The sequence below is a fragment of the Crinia signifera genome, chromosome 3 (genome assembly GCF_055691185.1).
Source record: "Crinia signifera chromosome 3, ASM5569118v1, whole genome shotgun sequence".
Lineage (NCBI taxonomy): Eukaryota > Metazoa > Chordata > Amphibia > Anura > Myobatrachidae > Crinia > Crinia signifera.
The window spans coordinates 272,243,880-272,267,281 of NC_139219.1; the positions used below are offsets into that span (position 1 = coordinate 272,243,880).

At 41.5% G+C, this 23,402-nt stretch overlaps 1 protein-coding gene across 1 annotated transcript in view; it reads left to right on the plus strand.

Moving 5' to 3' along the window:
- The window catches only part of CUL3 (cullin 3), a 109,927-nt gene that overhangs the window by 81,349 nt on the left and 5,176 nt on the right, over window positions 1-23,402 (plus strand). The window contains exons 4-15 of the mRNA XM_083178051.1: window positions 527-687; window positions 3,239-3,353; window positions 6,540-6,768; window positions 7,319-7,464; window positions 10,440-10,616; window positions 11,272-11,442; window positions 12,519-12,626; window positions 12,718-12,842; window positions 16,845-16,941; window positions 17,047-17,181; window positions 18,749-18,935; window positions 22,812-22,957. Coding sequence (XP_083034177.1) covers window positions 527-687; window positions 3,239-3,353; window positions 6,540-6,768; window positions 7,319-7,464; window positions 10,440-10,616; window positions 11,272-11,442; window positions 12,519-12,626; window positions 12,718-12,842; window positions 16,845-16,941; window positions 17,047-17,181; window positions 18,749-18,935; window positions 22,812-22,957 — 1,797 coding nt within the window. The remainder of the gene's footprint in view (window positions 1-526; window positions 688-3,238; window positions 3,354-6,539; window positions 6,769-7,318; window positions 7,465-10,439; window positions 10,617-11,271; window positions 11,443-12,518; window positions 12,627-12,717; window positions 12,843-16,844; window positions 16,942-17,046; window positions 17,182-18,748; window positions 18,936-22,811; window positions 22,958-23,402) is intronic.

Genomic DNA, 23,402 nt, shown 5'->3' on the forward strand with positions numbered 1-23,402 from the left:
GCCCTTTACCACATAACTGAACCTAAGAAACACATATAAACACAGGCTACTTAATTTTATATATTTTTGGGGGGGCCTAGGGGTGCCGCGGAAAAATTCTGATACTCTAGGGTGCCGCGATCCGAAAAAGATTGGGAACCTCTGGCTTAACAGGTTTTTGTTTTTCTAATTCCTCCCTCATTATCTGAGGTCTAATGTACTAGAAGATAGATGATATAGGGTAAATACGCCGGGTGCCTTCTGAAACGTAATAGGTGTAGCTCTAGAACGATATGAGACATGTAAAAAAAAATTCTTTTTTTTCTTTTAAGTGTGGTTAATTGTAATGGTTTTGCATATACCGAGCAAGTATGTAATTGTAGTAAGAGATGCTTTTGATATTAATGTTAATAAAATCTTAAAAATAAAATAAACAAAATGTTTAGCTTAACAGGTTTTTGTATTTCTAATTCTTGGCAAAGTCTTAAAGTGATATGAACATCTACCTATGACTTCCTCTCATCTTTCTCGCTGTTTCTGTTTTCAGGATAGAGTCTATGTTCAACAAAACAACGTTGAAAATGTCTATAACCTGGGCTTGATCATATTCCGTGATCAGGTTGTTCGCTATGGCTGCATAAGAGACCACCTACGGCAGACCTTGCTAGACATGATCGCTAGAGAGCGAAAAGGAGAGGTTGTGGACAGGTGAGTCCATTTTTGCTGTGTTACTTATTTGGTTTTGGTAGGTTTTAGAAGATTTTTGGCCATTACCTAGTTCAAATGAATTCAGTGATTTTTCTCAAATCCTTTCCTCCCTTGCAATTTTATTTCCATAACTATAAAATTGTTCCGTTTCCATGTCCTGTGCAATGTCCTCTCACATACACAATCAGATGAACTCTCCATTCAGATAAATCCACAGCAATTAATGGTCTGTGCATACTGACCCCAAATACGGCTTGGTCAGTGAAATGGCACATCAAACTTCACCCCTGCCACCCATTAAGCCACAAACACAAGATAAAGTTATCTGTGCAATCTTTCTGGTTGGAACAAACATCTGGTAATGTATGGGAGCAAGTGACAATTGGCCGTTTGCTTTCAAACGCTGGAATGGGCATTATATAAATTGGTTAAAGGATTTAACCAATTTATCTTAATGACAATTTGTGCCTGTATTCATATTTACAGGACCAAATTGTTAAGTCCTTTGCTCCCATACGTTACAAGATTTTCTCTCCCAACGAGAAAGACTGGGCAGTTAATGTAAAGGCCCCATCAACTGCTGCGACTACTCTGAGGGGAGTTGTTGCAGAAGATCCACCTAACCACACACACACACACACACACACACACCCCCCCCCTGAGCAGCTAGATCTTATGTGATATATTGCATGCAATGTATCACATATGATCCCATTCCCTGCTGCAGGATCCGATCCATGGGGCAGCATTGACCATCTCCGGCTGTTCCGATCCAGTGTACACGGGACCGTGCATCGGAATCTGAGGCTAAACACATGCTATTTGGCTCTTTTCATCCTCTGCAAGATGCCTCAGAATTGTCTGAAAGGGGCCCAAATCACCCAATTGGATTGGGCCTTTAGTGTGTATATAGCGTAACACAACTTTACTAAATAATCTCCAGCTCTTACTGGGCATATCCAGAAATTACTGTTTTAGGGAAGAGCAGTGTAAATACTTGGCGTAGGCTGAAGGTCCACTGTAATTTGAACTGTCTATGGGTATACATTGGTTGGCTTATCTGTAATGCACCTGTTAAAGGTAAGCACTTCAGATGTTTGCCTAAAATTTCTAGCTCCTGTGTTTATAATGGTATCATCCCTGGATAATGTTTCATGTATTGTTGTGGTTACAGTTGTATAGTAATCCGTGCCTGATTAATGGATTCAGAAAGGCTTTCTGTGTATATGTCAATAGTGTGTTAAAGGATTGTTAGCCTTATTCTAATAAGTTATTTTGCTCAGTGTTGTAAGGTTAGTTAGACATATTGATCTCACAGCTACTAGATATGCATATCTTTCCATCGACAGCCAAGTCTATCATACCAGTTCATGCTTGGCTGACCAGTTTGGAAAGTGTATCCCTCTTCTATTAATCTTTAGTTCAGGGGGCCTGGGGGATTTTATTGTGATTTCAAAGGTTTTAAAACAACCTTTTATAGTCGATGGTGGTTTTTGTTATTGTATAAATACATTGTAGTTTATAATTCTAGCAGGTCTATTGGATTGTGAATAGTAATCCCCCATTAACAAGAAGTTTCTTTTTCATATAGATACTTTTTCACATAGAGCAAATACTTAAACGATGGACGCACCTGCCTAGCATAGGATTGGTAAAGCGATACTCTTACCAAATTACCATTCTAGTCATCTGGCCAGAGATCACAACTGTACTTGCGTTACATTTGCCTGCCCAGTTGTCCTGTCATTGTTTTCAGTTACTGACACTACTTAATAGGTCATTAAGCTGTACACACGGCCATATGTATTGTCCTATGGGCAATATGCATTGACTGTGCTGCAGGACCAGTGCGATATGTCTGGATTGTCATTCATGCACATCTGGTTTGCATTTCAACATCATTGTAATCAGATTACCACTTATCAATATAACAAGCAATATATTGCATAGTTTGTACCCAGCATAAATCTTAGGGTTTTCTTGCGTGCAATCCAGACATTCATTCCTCTGTTAACCTGGTAAATGACAAAGAATCCACAGGACTTTTAAAGGAGCTGATTACATTGGGCAGTACATTTTATATTGTCATAGTTCAGCTATGTGTGGGAGCAAATGACAATTGACTGGAAATCCGAAAGAAATGGATGTTCAGACAAATTGGTTAAATTGTTTATCCGAATGACCATTTTTGCCGGTTTTCTGGTTCAGTAGTCGTTTGCTCCTATACCATACCGGATTCTCTCTCCTGCCAGAGAGATTGGATAGGTATTCTTATAGTATGTATATAGCACAGCACTACTCTGGTAACCCTTTATATCCTGTCCACTTTCCATTATGTATGTATGTATACCTAATACCAAAATTAGCACTTCTTTTCTTTATCCTATTGTTTCGTCAAATTATGGGGGAATTTGATGTTATTGTATTGTGCTACTCAGGAGTTCCAGCTGATGAGACTGCTGTAGATATCACGGTTTCAATAGTAAATGTAACATCCGCGTACTTGACATTGTGTGTAATTTAACACTTTCCTTTGTGTAAATTGTAACAGGGGCGCAATAAGAAATGCCTGTCAAATGCTGATGATCCTTGGTCTGGAAGGAAGATCAGTGTATGAAGAAGACTTTGAGGCACCATTTTTGGAAATGTCTGCAGAGTTCTTCCAGGTATGAATCACATCAGCCGGGCACCTCCTATAAATTATTTTCATGTTTCATCTGATGCTACAGATTGCAGAAGCTTTGTCAATTTGATTGTCGTCGCACAAGTATTTTTTTTAACCCTTTGAGTGCCAACATCTCTGAGGCGCAACAATATCTGCTAAAAATGCCACCATCTCTGTGAGATGCGCAAAATATGAGTGCCAACAGCCCTGTGCTCCCGATGGCTGGACTGCATACGATACATCATATGCAATCCTTTTAGCATTGCTTATATCGTAGGCGACCCCCAGCAAGTATATGGCAGCTTTAGCAGGGAATGTTGCAGATTATAATATTGCCTTGTTACCTCAGTAAAATACCCTCTCTCACCCCCTATCCTATTCAGTTTGAGCACAGCTTTTTATTGTTTCTGAAAAATGTTTTATTAAGGCTCGGTACAATATTTGTAAACCAGTTAAAGTAGCTCATACTAAAAGGTAAGAAGTGTGTGAATAGTGAAATAGAGCAGTGATTGTAAACAATAATCACATTGAAATGTAAGCAGTCCTGAAATCACAATACAGGAGCCAAGTTTTTGTATAAATATTTTTATATAAAGCAACACAATAGACAGGGTGCCTAAAAGGTACTACACAGGAAGTAGCAGTGATCTAGACTTGGAATAGAGTACAAATAACACAAAACAAAGACTACTACTAGTGTTGATCCAGGATCCACAGGCCTACTGGTGCAGATCCAGAGTATGACAGGGAGCCAGTGTACGAGTTGTATGGTGTGATAAGGACAGAACAGTCACAGGTGATTAAATCAAATGTTGATCAGTGGTTTGTCCACTGATATGTAAGTGTATTGTGTTGTATTCCTATAGCAGTGAATAATGGCTTTTTCTGGAGTGTTTGTAACATTGGAATAACTGCAGGTGTCTGTAGCTTGTGTGGTTTCCAGCCAATAATGGGGCAGATTTATTAAGCTCGGTGAAGTGAAGTGATAAAGTGTCTGGTTTTTATCACTGGCCAATCAGCTCCTACCTGTTAGCTCCTAAAAGTTACAGGCTTGTTTTGAAAATTGACAGTTAGGAGTTGATTGGCCAGTGATAAAAAACAGACACTTTATCACTTCACCAAGCTTAATAAATCTACCCCTAATTGTAAACAGAGGGGCAGATATGTTAAGCTCGGTGAAGTGATAAAGGGCCAGATGTACTAACCAGCGTTAAGTGCTTTTATAGCACTTAACGCTAGTAAAAGGTATTTTTTACATTTTGGTGAAATGTATGAAAGGGGCTTTTAATGTCCCCCTGAGGCAGCCCTGAACGTTAAGTACAGGCGCTGTCCTCTGGCTTTTAGTTATTGCTTTTTACTTCTCAGGCAATGTATTATTGCCTTCCCTGACGTAAAGCCCGCTCTGTCCTTTGTTGCAGTGATTTAGATCTTCTTTTTTTTCTCTTTTTTAATTAAGAGTTAATTAAAGAGTCCCCCTCCAGGGGAATGGGGGCGGCTGCTGTGAGCAGGGGGACAGGACTGCTGCCGTGACCGCTACCGCGTTGGGGGGAAAGTGGATAGATGGAGTTACTTGCCTTGTAGTAGTTGCTGCGGGCAAGGGGGGAAGGAGATGCAGCGCCCGTGGGGCTCGGGAAGCTGATAGCAAAGAGACGTCCCTGGGGCGATTGTGTATTAACTCGGCGGGGTCCCTGCACTGCATTGGAACTAACTAGCGCTATCCCCCGGGCGGCGCCGCGGGAAGCGCAGCTGGGTTTGAAAACACTTGCCGTAAGATGATTGGCTTGAGATTCAGCCAATCCTCTTGCGGCAAGTGGTTTCAAACCAAGCTGTGCTTCCCACGCCGCTGCCCGGGGGATAGCGATAGTTAGTTCCAATGCAGTGCAGGGACCCCGCCGAGTTAATACACATTGCCGCAGGGACCCCTCTGACCGCGGCTTCCACACATTGCTGCACAGATTCCCCTGCCAGCTCCAATAGCCGGTGGGGTTATTTTTAAGGTTTTTTTTACTTTTTTTTTTTTTTTACTTTTAATGAAAGATTAATATGCAGCTGTTGGGGGACGGGGGCAGCTGCTGCAAGCAGGGGGAGATGCGGCCAGAGGGCACATGTCCAATGAGGAGAGGCGTAATCTTGGAGACACCAAAAAAATAAAAAAAAACTACAGAAAAGAGGTGAGTTAACGATTATCGTTACTCACGAATTTTAAGATAGTACATTAGGGTGAAAACTGTCCCTGCTTCTGAGCGTTATGTCAGGAGAAGTGGGAAACATTAGATTACAAACGTTAAGGGGAGATTGATACATCTGCCCCAAAGTGTCTGGTTTTTATCACCGGCCAATCTGCTCCTAACACTTTATACACTTTACCAAGCTTAATAAATCTACCCCAGAAACTTTGTGGCAGCCACTTATTTCTAGATGTATACATTGTTGAGGGGTAGCCTTCAGACCCTAACATGGGCTCTGTGTCATTACCACTAAATTATACAGTGGCCACAAAACTGCAGCTGTATTCTTTGTTTAAGGCTTCGGAACATCCCCATTTCGATTAGGGTATGGAGATGGTGGGTGATAGTGGTCAGTACTTGCATCATAGTGAATAGAAATGTGACTACTATGTGTCTGCAGAACACTTCATCCAGTTCATAGTGTATGATAGTGTAGGGTATGATTGCCACGCTCTTGTCAGTGCCAATCAAATGAACAGCATGTTTTAGATAGTTTTGGTTGAATATCTAGGACTAGTCTCTTATAAAATGGATGCATGCCCCTGGTGTTCGGTCACTATTTGCTAGACCTTGCTTCAGCACTGCCTATATGTGAGCTGTGTAGATGTATTGGTAAACATTACTGCCTCGCAGCACAGAGAACATGGAGTTGATTCCCTCAGTGCTTTGTAAATTGAAGGAAGTTTATAATAAGAATTGTGAACTTCTCTTGCCATTTCTTTCTCCATTGTAAATAGTGATGCTAGTGTTGGCTGCTTACCACATTGTTGGTTTGTTGTATGTAGCACAATAGAAGTTGACAGTTAATCATATTTCTGACATTTGATTTCAGAGTGTGGCCACTTGTTTGTTTTCCCCCGCTATTTATGAACCACATTTGGTATACTTTCCATTGCTTCTGTGTAAGCTGTTGTCTTTCACATCCTACAATCCCAACCACTGCTTTGTTTTCTGCGCAGATGGAAAGCCAGAAGTTTTTAGCTGAAAACAGTGCCTCAGTGTATATAAAGAAAGTAGAGGCTAGAATAAATGAAGAAATAGAACGAGTCATACACTGTCTAGACAAATCCACAGAGGAGCCCATTGTGAAGGTTGTGGAGCGGGAGCTAATTTCCAAGCACATGAAAACTATTGTGGAGATGGAGAACTCTGGCCTAGTCCATATGTTAAAAAATGGAAAGACAGAAGGTAGGTCATACACAGCATATGCCTCAGTTATATAAAAAGATCACATTTCATAACCGTTCCTCTTTTCTGCATATGGATCAGGAACTGCTTTAACTATAGAATATACCAGGCAGGTGTCCTGTGAACACAATGGCTTCTCTTCTTTCTGCGGGAAACCAGTCATCCTATAATCATTGACGTTTATGATGAAAACAGAAGATGTTTAGAATATTTTTGTAATCTCACCAGTCATAACATCAAGGGGGTTATTCTTATTCATTCGGTCCTCTGTGCATTCGCACGGAGGACCGATGTTGCGTTTCTGCGCATGTGCAGACGTAGGGTGCATGCACCCATGGCAAGCTTTCGGTTTGGGGGGGGGGGCGGGGGTGCAGTGGTGCCTCATTACCATATGGAAGCACCCAGCATGCAAATTTGCTGCCTTGCTTATCAACCAGAATACCCCCCCCCCCCCCCCCAAATAAATTAACGAACCTGACTAAACCATTTGGCATCTAAGGGTCTGTACTGAATTGTCTGTCTGCTACTGCTATATATTTATTTCTTGCAGATCTTGCCTGTATGTACAAGTTGTTTAGTAGAGTCCCGAATGGTCTGAAGACTATGTGCGAATGCATGAGTTTATATCTTCGAGAACAGGGCAAAGCTCTGGTTTCTGAAGAAGGGGAAGGAAAAAATCCAGTTGACTATATACAGGTTGGTGTATTATTCACAGGCATAATGTGGTAGCAATTTAATGTTGGGAAAGTGAATATAAAGCTCCATACACACTGGGTGACTATGCCCAGCTGGAATGGACAGTGATGATCGCTATTATCGCTGGGGGGGGGGGGAGCCGTTCAGTGCATACACTGAGCATTTTTTCCCGGCGCCATCAGCGGCAAGAAGATGGCTTTGCGTAGCGCAGCGCTATGCAAAGCCATCCTGAAAGCCGCTCATCTGCTGGTAATACCAGCAGATGAACGGCGTTCCCGGCGATGATGCAGGAGCGCTCAGCAGCGCTAATCGCCGACCCATACACACTGGGTGGGTGGCTTCGAGCTGTAAGCCGCTCAAACCTGCTGTTTTGAGCAGCTTTCAGTTCAGTCGCCCAGTGTGTATGGGCCTTTATTTTTTATTTATGTCTGTCCTAGGGTTACCACCTTTCCCCTTTAATTCCGGACACATATTAATTACACTGGTTCTGAGGCTGACTGACTTCAAGACTCCATATCACCTGGTTTTAAACTTCCACAGAACCTGTGTAATTAATATGTGTCCGGAATTAAAGGGAAAGGTGGAAACCCTAGTCCGTCCTAAAATGTAAAGTGGTTCAATGGTATACAGTGGTTACCCGGAAATAAAATCTCCATTTCACAAGACCGTAAAGTACATTTTTTTGAATGGCTAAATCTTGAAACCCATCTGTATATTTCACCGGAAGTAAGAAAAAACTGATGGGTTTCCTCCATCACACTGAATACCAGTAACCAGATTTTAAAACCAAATGGTAGTAGGATTCAGAGATATTGGTTCTGTTTATATTTGCATTTCCATGGGTAAACCCTCCCCTCCAAGCCATACGGCAAGGCTTCTGAGTATTGGGGGTCCTTATTGCTTGATCTAGGTGTAAGGTGCAGCTTGGAAGCTTACCTATGTATTTGCACATATATGTAACCATGATCTCTGAATCCTACCACCATGTGGTCTTTAAATCTCGTTTCTGATATCATTCAGTGTGCTGTGGGAAGCCAATTAGTTTTTTCTAACTCCGTATTACCGATCTCTTTTATGCCCCTACATCACTAAAATGAGCATCTGCCAGTATGGCTTTTACCCTAAACTTGTCTCCACACCCATATTCCCTTCCATCTTCTGTGCTTACTCTACCCACTATATGCCCACCTCTAGCTTATCTTATTTCCCCTTATCTCTCTTCACTGCAATGTCCCATTCAATCCTATTTAAACACCTGCTCTTCTCCTCAATCATAAAGAAATTCTCTTTTGGCCTAGTATGTCCAACTATTTCTCTCTTCCCGCCATCTCTTTTAACCTGCATTCAATCCCTCTCTCATGCCAAACCAGACTTAAGGAATTCCTAACCCAGCTCCAATCACGGTTTTACACCCTCCAAATCGTTTTTATTCTATTACAATTTACCCTAATCCTACCTCTACTGTCAACACTAATTTTCCTCTATTCCACACTCTGATCTCCACTTACGTCTTTTTTCTCATCTAACCACAAGTAGGACTTTTTATTTAAATTTTTTCTAATTTTTTTTTTAAATCTGATTTTAATTTTTTCTAATTTTTTTTTAAAATCTGATGTCTGGGCACCTTGCCAACTTATCCGTCAATAATCGTGACTACACTGTCAAAAAAAAAATCATCCTAAAGCTGTGTGCACATGGTGCAACATCGCTGGCAATATGGTCGCTGATGAAAACTGGACGCTGAGCAATTTATTGCACCGTGTGTACACAGCTTGAGAATCTAATTGATCTTGATCAGATCAAGATGGTTAGATGGGAGTTATTTTTTCATGTGCAGGGTAAATACTGTGCACTTTATTTTTACACTGCAATTTAGAATTCAGTTTGAACACACCTCGCCTAAATATAACTCTCTGCACATGTTACATTTGCACCACCTGCAGTGCAACATGGTATTGTCAGTTTGAGAAGGTTTGCTTTGCTATCCGTGCTGAACCAGACCCAAACAGTGGAACATAGGTCTCGCATCTGAGCAGCACCATGGTGTCTCAGAATGTCCTTTTCAATGAAGATGCCGGGCCCAGTACAACTGCATTAGAATTCACAGTGGCTTACTGGGACTCGCCTGGGGAAAAAGGTTGCAATATATCTGGTATTTCCACTAAATTCTGCTGCCTGTCACCAGCTGTGCAGTATAAATCCTCACTGCATTAGTCCTCTCTACAACCTCATTGAGCTGCTAGTGCCCCCAAGGATTTTATTGCAATGCCATTGATAAACCGACAAATAGCACTGCTATCGACAATGAGGGGAAACCTTGTGTTCCTTAGATAAGAGACGATTTGCACATCTGGGCAATGTTGGGAAAGTAATGCTTCATTTGCTGTAACCCAATCCTACATAATGCTAACTCTTTACAGAGATTCCTCACCATCTACTACCCACAGCTAACCACGCAAATCACATTTCTTCTTTATTATGTTACCAAATCTTCACCCAAAATAGGATCAAAACATATACGTTCATACACTTGCACTTGTTGAGCTAACTTTCCATATAGATTTGGAAGTAAGACTGATGTGTACCATACATGTCATATGCTTCCCACTGCTATTCTGAACGCCTGTTACTCTCAAGTGAAAACAAAATCTGAACTCTTGAGAGTTTGTATGCAGTTTGGCTATTGATTGTTTTGACTGTGCTATTAAAACCTGTAACTGCCAATGCCCCAAATGATGACTTTAGAGTCAAGTTAGGTGATATGCAGTCATGGCTGATCTGGTATGTCACCCAGTTATGATGATGTCATTTGTGTTTTTATGTATGAAAGATGTCAACAGAATATATTAAGTGGTGGGGCTTATGTGCAGCTTATTTTTGTTACTATATGTGGGATATATTTTGGATTGTACAATATTACCAGATGGTAAAATAAGTTTCCTTGAAGTAACCCTCTGCCTATTTATTTTCCATAGGGTCTTCTAGACCTGAAGAGCAGGTTTGACCGATTCCTTCAGGAGTCTTTTAGTAATGATCGTCTTTTCAAGCAAACCATTGCTGGGGACTTTGAGTATTTCCTTAATCTGAACTCCAGGTCCCCGGAGTACCTTTCCTTATTTATCGACGACAAACTGAAGAAAGGAGTTAAAGGAGTAAGTATAATTGTCAGAGTTTGTCTAGTAATGTTATAACTAATTCTTCTACTTGTCCATTGACAGACTTGGTGGGCTGTCAGTTTTGAGTAGCTACCTGCTTATGGTGCATATGTCAGCAGCTTTTAATTGATTCATTGCTGTTTGGCGAGGGCAGTATGTATAAAACCTAAACCAAAATCCGAATGGTTTGCTACAGGAGAGACTAGGAAAGTGGAGGCTGCTATGCATTTAAGGTATTTTCTAAGCACCACAGCATAACTGTAAATCAAGTGGGTGTGAGATCTGGAGAAAAACTAACAGCCCTACATTACTACACACAGTAAATAAACACCTTGCTTACTAGTAAGCTCATTTATAACGTATATGTATAACCATGCTAAAGATGGTTTATGCTTGGGTCTTTAGCATATTTGGGAATATTTAGTTTCTAATAATGATTTGAGCCGACGCTGGTTTATACAAGTGCTCTCTAATTTAATGCAGGGTAGTACATTGAGGTTAAATCTTTCTTTTGTGGCACTAGACAAGGTTTACTTGTACCAAGTATTACTGTCTGTCTGCTCCTTCATGTGGGTAAGTTGGTATCGTAGCTTCTTCAGTAAGGTGAATCTTCCTGTGCTTTTTCAATAACCTTTATGTGCTTTCTCCCAAGCTGACTGAACAAGAAGTAGAATCCATACTGGACAAGGCAATGGTCCTCTTTAGATTCATGCAAGAAAAAGATGTATTTGAACGTTATTACAAGCAACATCTGGCTAGAAGACTACTTACCAACAAGAGCGTCTCCGATGACTCGGAAAAAAATATGATCTCGAAGTTAAAGGTGACAATGACTAATGTTTATTGGTGTGAATAGCATAACATGGTGATATTTAATTATTAAATGTTGATGTTCACATGGTATTGAAATATTATAATTAATCCAAAATGCAGTGTTTAATCTTTTTACTGCATAAATGTAATTTGTAATACAAAGTTTTCTTGTGATCTGGACCATTTTTACCTCTCTTTTTTTAAGCATATAAGGTGTCAAAGATCTTTCCAATTAACTGCATGCTGTCGTTTATGCATAAAACTATGGACAGGTTTACAGAGCAAAATAATCATTTTAGTGTGGACATAGCTTTATTGAAGCACAATAAAGACTTAAAAGCCTCTCAAACTATAAACAGGATAAGCTTGCTTACCTCTAGAGCTATTCTAGATTGGGAATACTCCACCAGGTCTTAAGGCCCCCATACACTATGCGATTTTGGCACGATTTCACCTGATTCAAAAAGATTGGGTCGAAAAAATGCCCAAATCGCACGCGTCTGACAGCCAATACATGGTCCTGTGTGTATCGGGTCAGATTTGGAGATCGGACATGCAGGACGTAAGAGGGGTCGGAATCTGGAATTCACATCGCGGGTGCTTTTTACTATCCAGTCAGTTTCCAAGGCGTGCCAGCTGTACCACACCACTGGCACACACCTTTCTGCATGTCCAGCCTCTGGGCGGCTGATGCTGAGCCGCCTGGCAGTGGCGGGTATTACAATTTTTTTTTTCTTCAAAATTCTAATGCCTGGCATGCCTGTCCTGCTGATCACCGCCCGCTGCAGCTTTCCTGGAGTTACAAGTACCAAATCGTATGTGTGCCTCCTGGGGAGCTGCCAGGTTGGTTCACAGTAGGATAGGGTCTGACTTTTACTTAGGACAAGTCTGCCTAATGTACGGGTTGTGGGAGGGGGGTCCTTTACGCTGGTGTTAACTCACCCACCTTCTCCCATTTACAAGGCACATTACTGATGTAGGCCTCATGATTTCTGAATCTTAATTGTGACAATGAATTAGGTACGGTAACATTTCTGAGCATAAAAAATATAAAAGTAAAGTTTAAAAGTGTACCTTTTATTTCAGACTGAGTGTGGGTGCCAATTTACATCAAAGTTGGAGGGTATGTTCAGAGACATGAGCATCTCCAACACCACTATGGATGAATTCAGGCAACATTTACAGACCACAGGGGTATGGAATATCGTGTGTTTTATGTGTTTGACATGTTAAGTGGTGCATGCGTGTTATGCTTTGTTGCTGATGTGCTGGATTTGTATTTCAGGTCTCGTTAGGAGGTGTAGATCTCACAGTCAGAGTGCTTACCACTGGTTACTGGCCCACACAGTCTGCTACACCCAAGTGCAACATCCCACCAGCTCCCAGGCATGCTTTTGAAATATTTAGAAGGTACGTTTAAAAGATATTTGAAGCTACATCATTGTTGTTCTGGTTTCTGGAAAATAAATTACGATCAACGATCTACACGCTGATTACGGTTATATCACAACTAATAATAGATTTGGATTTGATGTTAAATCTATTTATTTGCATCCACAAGGGTACACTGTTAACTTTAGGTGTAGAGAGCGCTGTGGAAGGAGTAGGCACCCATGTAAACAAGACCTGTTTGCAGTCTCTCTCCTCCCCTCTACACTCCAACATGAATTGCAGATACTGTATGTTTACAGTCTAAGAAAGTGCATACGATCGAACAGCAATCAAGAAAAACACTCCAACATAACAGAGCGGAACTGAAAATGAACAAATCAAAAAAACCTTTGCTCCAAGTGGCTGCAGCTTGGACTAGAGTATCATCTATTCGCAGATGCGAAGAGATACTAGAAAGCTTGTAGGTGGTCACTAGCACTTCCACTTCTCTCATGATGTTACTGTGATTCAGTCTGTCCGTTCATGGTCCTCTTCAGAAACGGGATAGTTCTTGATGTAGCCTCACAAGAACCTATGAAAAGATAGGACCAAACAAAAACCCAGTAATAATGCATAAATGTATATCTCTCACGCGGTTTGCAACACCTCTGTATGCATCATTTTGCATCCGTGATTGCAGGCTTCCTTTGTTCCTCATAGGATAGCAGTGTTTACAGTTCACCTATTTGCCTACAGTTTCATGGAAATTATAGTTTGTGGTAGAATGTAAAATGCTGTGTGCCTTGAAGGGGATGTGGCTCGGTTGTGTCCTGCAGTGGCAGGTGAAATTAGAGTACTAAGCGCAGCATGATAATGTGTTGGAGTGGCTGCCACAAAAATGCTAATTTACATGACCATTGGGTTCAACTTATCAGCCACAGTATGTAACACTGGCTGACTCAACCAAAATGACTCCACAGACAAACCTGCACTGTGGGTGGGCTGTGTAGGAATTGTAAAAAATATAACCTAGTTTTTTATTTCTTTTTTTCCTCCCATTTCTTCATTCATTAAATAAAAGTTGTTTGATGCATTCACAGTAGCCAACATTAAATAAATTAGAATAGTAATCACAAGTTACAATTACAATCCTTAAGGGGGAGGAATCAGTTTTTAGTGTGGTTTTCTCCCTGATAGACTTTACTTTTCCACAAGTGTGGTTATCTTAAATTATGATATTTGGATTCTTTAATCTTTTATATTTTCTATTGAGAGTACATTTGATTATAATGGAGCATGTATTTTGGGCCAAGGTTAAACAAATCAAAGGGGAAGACATGAAGAAGCCATCCGTGTGTACTCTGTTCATTTATGTTACCTGATAGTACTGAGTAGTTGTAATCCACTCTTTTGGGAGCTAGGCTACAGCTACCCACAGTGGCTGGCCTCTGCCATAGCTTGATGTCGCTATTACGTGACCCACCCATGTTACAAATGCTGAGAACCGAATTTAAAAAGAATGGATACATTGCAAGATAAGATAGCCTACACTTGTTGTCATGGGTGTGGTACAGGGGTCCGACAGTCGGGATCCCAACAGTCATTAGCCCTACGTAGGGATCCCGACTGGCCGGACCCAGACAGTATGGTGAGCGCAACTAAGCCCCTTGTGGGCTCGCGCCCCTTGTGGGCTCGCCACGCTGCGGGACAGTTCTTTTCTCCCTCTATGGGGGTCGTGGACCCCCACGAGGGAAAATAGCCGACGTCCGTCTGTGTTTTGACAGTCGGGATCCCGACGTCGGGTAAATGCCTGTCTGGATCCTGCCCGGCACCCGTTGTCACATGCGGTGTTTGAGCAGACCCAGATAATCATGTGCTGTTGGTGGACTGGACTTGTATTCAGGTACAGTGTAAGTCACCCCTTTCCACATCAAAAACTAAGTCACACCATGAGTGCCATAACTTTGAACGCCCTTCTAACTGTGGCTAACCCTAAAGGCAGAGCTTAGATCTAGAAGTGGTGTTTTCTCCATGCAAGCCTTAAGGCTATGCCTGACTAAGATTGAGATGTGGAGATAGGTAAATTTTACTTCTGTGGAAGCAAGAGATTTTGTTCCGCTACCTGGCATTAATGGCTGAACACAAACTCCTTCCTTAATCTGTCCACTCACAAATGCAAGTTGAGTGATTTTTGGGTTCATGATGTGCCAGAAAAGTGCTTTTTATTTAAACAATAGAATGTTCGGAGTAACAAAACAAGCATTCCTGCATTTCTGGAATTGGACAATAAACCCAGACCATTGCCATCTGATAATCCAGTATCCTCTTGGAAGGGACGTTCATTACATATTCTTTTATTATAATGCATCTGTAGATGCTAAAATCTGCCGGTCCCAAGAAAACACAAGACACATTTCTCACTACTGATTTCTCTGGTTTGAGAGAAGACCCAACAGACTTGATGTTTGGCTATAGCCCAGTCGTGTAAATCCTTTCGTGACCCTACTTTGAACCACAGAGTAAACCCTGAAAGAGTGGAACCCTAGCCCGTTTGTCAGGTTTTGATACATTGATTCCCAGCTCTGGGTGAAGGAGGTTAGTCATTGAGCTGCAAAGCTTGCAGTGCTCTTTTTCATTCCATATTTGTTAAACAGAACCGTAGCTGCAGAGTGCATCTGGCTGCCATTGCCAAGACTGAAAATTTGGAAAGACTTCATTTTTTCACAGCTTTTCTCAATACGAAAGTCCTGTTGCATGGTCCACCAACTGTAACCATTCGAATCTTCGTAAATCTTCACTAATTTACTCCGTTTACTTCACTGCTGCTTTTTTGCAGCTTCCTGCATCAAAGACTGATAGAAATATGATCTAACAAAACTGGCAATATAGTCCTAAATCCTAGTTTGGGGAAAATTCAGTAAGATATAAGACTTACTACGCAGCTGCAGAGGGTGCACTATATGCACAGTTTACTTGCAGCATCAGGAGCTTACACTGTGGAAATTAGCAAACGATTTTTCTCTAAATCTAGGAGCCAGACAAACTAAGAACAGGAACAGTGTGTGCAGGAACACATGTCACACACCCATTACGTATTATACCACATGCCATAATGCCCATTACATATAATACCACACGCCATTATGCCTATTATATATTATGCCACATAGATGTTGCTTACCTACATGCTCCTGGCTACAAGTTTCTTGCTTGATGCCAGGGATTGCATGCTTGAAGTCATGCAGCCCCCGCTTGTCCAGCAGCAAGGAGTGGTGGCATTGTTGGGTGCTCAACTGTACCCTGGACGAGTGGAGCTGTGGGGCCTTGAGAAAGACCTGCACTCCAAGGGGGACTACTGGCATTGGGGGGTTGGAGGTGCTAGCTAAGCCCTGCAGTCTACCTTGCTTTACAGGCTTCAGTCCAGGTAGCCAGAGAGCTAGGAGGAGGGGCAGCTCTGCGGGGACTCGATGCACATCGTCTGCATTAGGATGTTGCAGCCAGTGAAAGAAAGGACAGAGGTCTTAGGCAGCAAATGAATGAACATGTAGCTGCCTGCTGTGATTTTTTGGGGTGGCGCTGAGGATATTTATTGGCTGCTGCAGGACCTGCTAAATCTTTTAAATATGGTTCCTCACAGTGAGTTTATTGTGATCACGTGAGTGGGTTGGTGGGGATTTGTCGATCCCTGTGTCAGACAAATGTAATAGCGCCAGGCTGGTATTTACGTGAGCTGTGGACATGTGGTAAGTCCTGCGGCTAATTGCATCTGCCCCTAGACAATTCTCCTACCTTTCTGCAAGACCATTTTTACTAGTCTAGGGCTGCATGGTCTGTGGCACCATCCCCTAAAGGTCCCCAGTCACCAAATACTGTAATAAATGTATTTGTATGTTGCCTCTTTATAAATACTTCTAAGTGATTTACAATGCTGCCTATATAGCAGGAAAAAAATCAACACTTCTTGTTGCATTACTATTCGCTAGTGCTTGCATATTGGAATAAGTCATTGTTTTTATTTTCACACTTTTTATTTTCACACAGGTTTTATCTTGCCAAGCACAGTGGCCGGCAGCTCACGTTACAGCACCACATGGGCTCAGCGGATCTCAACGCTACATTTTACGGACCCGTCAAAAAGGTAGTCACTTTTAAGTAAAGAAAAGAAAAACCTCCCAAATGACACGACTTACCAATTTCTGTTTTTATTTATTTGATAAAATCTGCATTTTTGTTGTGTTCCTAGGAGGATGGCTCAGAAGTCGGGGTAGGAGGAGCCCAGGTTACTGGTTCTAACACCCGAAAACACATTCTTCAGGTCTCAACCTTCCAAATGACTATACTAATGTTGTTCAACAACAGAGAAAAGTATACGTTTGAGGTAAACAAATCCATTATTTATACTGTTCGACGAATGCATTTTTTTTTTTTTTTTTTAACAACATACATGGACTGTTTATGGCTGTTACCCTGATATAGGACTGACTCAGTAGCTAAGCTAGCATCACACAAACAATGCTGCTAGAGGTTTAGTCATTGTTTTTCGGCAAGTACTAGCTTTTTATGGAAGTAGGTCAAAGCTATAATTGTATCCATTTCCATAGAAGCCAGCAGTTGCAAGAAAGAGGCATTGAAGTCTAGCAGCTAGCCAGCTTCCTCCTGCCAATAGGCGATATGACATTACTGGCACGGTCACTCTTGTACCTGGGCTTTAGGATTTTCTCTCTATGAAAACCCTCTCATGCATTCTTAATCTGAGGTCCTTCAGTTGGCTCGCATTGCTTGGTTTATACACAGTGCTCTGGAGTGACAGGTGATGGTTGAATATGTTGCATAGTCACTGCTCTGCACAGGGAACGGACACTTAAGGTGCCCATACACGTACCAATTACCCGGTACTTTTTGTGCTAAAATAGCATCATTGTGCATGGGATGCGATGCTATTTTAGCACAAAAAGTACCGGGTAATTGGTACGTTTATGGGCACCTTTACAGAGATCTAGTAGCTGCAGTTTGGGCCTGTCACATCACTTACATACTGTATAATGCCAGCTTGCAGGGATGGGAAGCGAATAATTGTATGGGATACCGTCATATCATTGTTTAGGAAGAGAGTAGGGATATATAATGGGTTACCTAGATTACTCAGAGAAAGCATGTGGAGTGGTATAGTTAAGATTTAAATAGGTTCCAGCAGCTCTCAAAGTGAGGAGAAAGTTTGTTCTTACCTATTCAGTAGATCCAGCACTGTTTGTACCTTGCAGCAGCCCATAGTATTTGGGGTAGTGACCACATGTTTACATAAAAAAATTTTGGGGGGGGTTTGACGGTTATTTGATAAAACTCTTCAGTAGTTTTGCAAAGTAGCAGGACACTGCTTACCCGTTTTGATTATTCCTGACAGGGCCTTATGATCTGACATTTGGCTGAGCGACCTGCTTCAGCACACATCGCGAGGTACCCATGATGCTATGTGCTGAGTGGGGCTTTGTTTATTTTTAATAAGCAAAGCCTTGCGATCTAGGTAACGCCAGTACAAGCACTGGCTTTCCCTGCGGGCGATAGCGGCACACTGGACCACGCATCGCCATCGCTGCAGGCCATACACATGGACCGATAGTGCTCCCCAAGCGATCTAGTGAGATTGCTTACAAAAGGGGCTGAAATCGCCCTTGTGTATGCCCCTTTTCACTGTAAGATTGTTAATATATTGCCTTTTTGATACTAAAGAAACAACAAATGAAGCTGCGCATTTAGGTGATGGAAATTCAAAAAATGACATGATAAAACAGTAGGTACACGGACCCTATAATGTTACAATTTAAGTTTTTAGACTCCTTGATACATAAGTTGTCAGACCTACCATTGTAGCGGGTTGGCGGATGATGGGTAAGAGACACTCTAAACTTCTATTTTTTTTTAAATTATTATTATTATTTTTTTTTAAGGAAATCCAGCAAGAGACCGACATCCCTGAAAGAGAGCTTGTGAGGGCCCTGCAGTCTCTGGCCTGTGGAAAGCCCACTCAGCGTGTTCTTACAAAGGAGCCCAAATCTAAAGAAATAGAGAGTGGGCATATGTTCACTGTTAATGATCAGTTCACTTCCAAACTGCACAGAGTTAAGATCCAAACAGGTGGGTAATGCTAGGGTAAGTTACTGTATGATATCCAGCGGTAATGAATGTTTTGAACATCCATGTGTTCAGAAGTGAAAAAGGTTCCAATGGAAACAGGTGCTGCTGCACTTTCCTTAGCTGTGTCTGACCTCTGTGGCTTGTTATAATGAATTCGTCACAGATCTTTAAGGAAATGATGGCACATATGGTGATTACTTTATTTGCATGCTTTACTATATAATGGTGCAAATAGTAACTATGCATATGTGTCTTCTTCACTTATTACAGTCCTTGTTAATAATACACATGTGCCCTCTACATATACCATCAATATGCCGTGCAGCGGGAGATGGCTGGTATTCATAAGCTGTCAGGTTCCATACAACTCTGTTACCGTTGTTTTTTTTTTGTCTGCTCTAAAAGCCTCTTCTCATCACTATGCAAATAAGATGGACAAGCAGCTTTTCCTGATTACAATGTGGCATGCCTGTATCCTGTGTGCGATTGCACTTATATCTACATATGAAATGTGTAATGTAGCATTACATATGCAGATACAGTAGTAGTTGCACAAAGAATATAGGCATGCCGGATATCATTGTATTACACAATAGCTACTTGTGCATGCTATTTGCATTGTTTTGTGATAAGTCGCATTTTAATGGAAAGCGTTCCATGAAAATACGTTTAACGGTTACAAATCACCCCGAGCATAAAGGCTTGATGTAAGTGGACGCATCTGTACATAGCAAGATCTGATACCCTGGTATTTTTTATTCCATCCAAGACCCTTGTAACGCAGACTATAATGGATAATGGATCTTTGGCTTTATAAACAGATGTAGTAAATAAAGCAGTAAACTATATGGGATTCCGTGTCCCAGGAGCACCTGACACAATTACTTGGCTAACTGCAAAGGATCAGCTAATAAGTTACTGAGTAATGAAGCACTTGCACCTCAAAGGAAAAGGTCAAATATAAGATCTTCTGCTACCTTTTACTTTTTTATAAGGAAACCGAAATGCTGTGTTTTAGTAGGCAGTTAGATGTATTAGTAACTTATTATTGGAAAATGTTTTTTTTTTAAATTTAAAAACAGCCTGTCAGGGTAAAATATGTGTACCTTATAAACATGTATTTCCAGGCATTGCCACAATAAACTGTTTGTGCCTATGACAATTTTTTTTCATTGTAACCTTAGAAATCTACTATGTTACCATTAACCACTTGCCTGGTGTGGTCGCAACCAGTCAGAAACACCCACTGTACGGCTGCCGGAAGATAATCTTCCAACTGCCGCCTATATTAGAGGAACCACTTGATCTCTTTGGAAAAAATATTAGCCAGTAAAGTAGTTATGACCAATTTGTGTGTAAGGAATTAAGGGGGGAATTCAGCCAAAGGTGTAGCAAGCACTTTGCTTCTGCCACAGCAGAACAGTTGAACAGGGCTGTGTGAGAGCCAGCTTCCAGACCAAGGATTTTTCAGCAACTGAATTCTCTAGTAAGGGTGGGATGTATCAAACATCACCATTTCAATGTAGTATGTCCCACCACTTATCCCATGCATAGCGGCATTCATTAGGTATCCCACATAATGATGACTTCTCAAAAACAAAGCAGTGACGGAGGCTGAATCTGTATATGAAGTGCTGCGGTGCAGCGGCTGCAGCTTTACGGCATGCCACGTTCCATTGGGATTTGCATACAGATTCATACTCTGCTCTTACAAGTGATACGTGTCGCCTGCATGTCTCATGTAGCATGTTGTATGAGGACAATTTTAAAAGGCTGCCTGTCTGGGGATCAGTTGTGACCCTTACCCGGTAGGCTTCAACAGATCTCAGCAAATGGGCACAGATTTCGGTTTAGGCATGCTCCCCCCCCCCTCCTCCCCAATATGGGCCATGCCTGATACTTATTATGGAACCTATTAGTTATTGCACGTTCGCTGCAAATTTACAGTGCGCTCAAAAGTGGCTGTAGTTAAAGAGCCTCCGATGTAAAGCCCACGGCTGTCTCATTTTTTCCCTTGCAGTAAATTACTGACTTCGTCCCTTATTGATTCTTGTAAAGGTGTTTAATTGTTCAATCTAGTACCGATGGAAACATCAATCGGATTACATCTCTACACTAAGGATTGTGGGTATGCAATACTCTCATGGAATGAGATTGGTAATTACCAACGTTGGAGGGGCCCCCAAGAGATCAAATAATATAATACTCAAAAATGAGAAAACAATTGTTAGCAAGGGGCAAACAATACATTTACACAGAGATTTCTGGTAGAGGGGGGGGGGGGGGAATGCACTTTTGAAATATGAAAATGTATTAAAATTTTACTTCTATTCCTTTTCTTAAAAACGTGGTTAAAGGCATACATGACATAAATACACAAAAAAGGAAAGGGTAAATGTACTGATTTTATGTCTGATGGTAGTTAGACAATAGTGGTGGCGTTGTTTAGGTACTAGAATTACACGGTCAGTGTATTTTGAAAAGACTCACACACATAAGAGCCTGTCCTTAATAGGACCTATTCAAGTCCTGGGATTGGACAGTTTTGGACTGCTACAGTGCACCAATAATTTTAGCGGTTTGTAATTGCAACATATAGTGTATGGAGGTTCCCAAATTAATCTAATGTGTAATCATCAAAATATTTTTAGTTCATACATATATTTAATGGTTATGCATAGAGGACAACCAGAGAAGGAGTAAGATAAAGTACAGTGTGTTAAGATCAAATTCTTTCTGCTGCCTGGCGTCATCCAGGGAGCGGATGGAAGGTGAGAGAAGAAATTGGCACACTGATGGAAAAAGTATAGGTGCAAGCAGGACACAAGTAGTGTTAGGTCAGTCCTGGTGCCGGAGCTTTGCAGGGCTGAAATTTGCTACCAGAAAGTGTCTGCTTATTGTTAAACCCATTTTCCTTTTTAGTACAGGCAAAGAGAACACTGACTGACAGTGTGGTCAATTAAGTGGACATAATAAATGGTTAATATGGCATAATAAATGTGTATTAATGAATAGGTAAATCCTACAGCATGATTTGCATTTATAGGCACCTATGATACCTGTTAAAATATGAGAACAAAACCATAAATAAGGCTGTAAATAAAGAGAAACAAAGGGAAAAAGAGGTTCAGCGTTACTGGTCCTGGAGCTGCATCTGTGCCTCCCTCCTTCTGTGAGTGGACTGGCGGTGTGTGTGCATGGAAGAAGCAGCGTGCGTGGGAGACGCCAGCTGGGAGCGGTGTTAGTTCAGTCCTGTTGCTAACAACATTGCAGGGCTGAGATACACCGCCAGCGGGTCCCGACACACATGGAGAAGGAAGGGAGAGGGGGTAACTGGTTGCAACTGTGGGTCAGTCCAGGAGGTCTGCTAACTGTTCCCCCTGCAGCGGGGAGCAGCTAAGCTCTCAGAATGCGTTTCACCACTGAGGCTTGATCACCCGACAGCCTCTTTTCTCATTTTCTAGAATGCTACAGCTTTGCAACAAATAGCAGCTTTCTGTAGCAAAATAGTGGCATGCCATGTGTATACACATTGCAGTCAGCTCACATAGGATTCAGTGGGTGCATGCTGGCTCCCATTGAAGCCAGCCCCACTATGCCACGATCAGTGACCCTCAACACTCGATGAGGACACATTTGTATAATGCAACTAGCATGACTTTGGCTTGCGACCAAATGCTGTATGCTGTGTAGGGAAAGTAAAGCTGCAAATAAAATGGAGATAACTCAGCTATATTCTTGAAAAGTTATTTGTTTAATTCAGTTTGCTTCTATAATATATGGAATGCATATGCTCCTCCTTCCTCCACCACCACCTTTGTACAGTGGTCCATTCTTAGGACCTCAGATTGATGTAAATCTTGTGTGTTTTTCCAGTGGCTGCCAAACAAGGTGAATCTGACCCTGAAAGAAAAGAGACTCGACAGAAAGTGGACGATGACAGAAAGCACGAGATAGAAGCTGCTATAGTTCGGATTATGAAATCTAGAAAGAAAATGCAGCACAACGTATTAGTAGCAGAGGTACGATCGAAAAACTATTAAAACGCACTCCTATGTCTAAGTATAGTTTTGTACTAATGTAGTGTTGCGCCGGATGTTAGGCAGTGCAGGTAGTGTGGCTGTACGGGATGCCGGACGAACTCTAACTTTTTTTTTTCTAACGCGGGGCATTAATTCGCCTTGTAAATGACTGCCTCTTTAAAAAAAAAAAAACTCCAGCGTTTCATCATGCATAGCCACCTGCATGAACTATGTAACGCCTCTATGTAACTAGAGTTTGCCAAAAATAAAAAATAAATAAACAGGGACTATTTTATAACTTGGGAAAGATTTTTCGATCACATAGAGCTGGAGAGAGTTCAAAGCAATGAAGTAATGTTTGTCTCGTAACACCTGTGGGGGGGGGATTATATTGCTGATAATGCTATACAGCAGAGTCTGACCATCTTGTTAAATTATAAGGAAG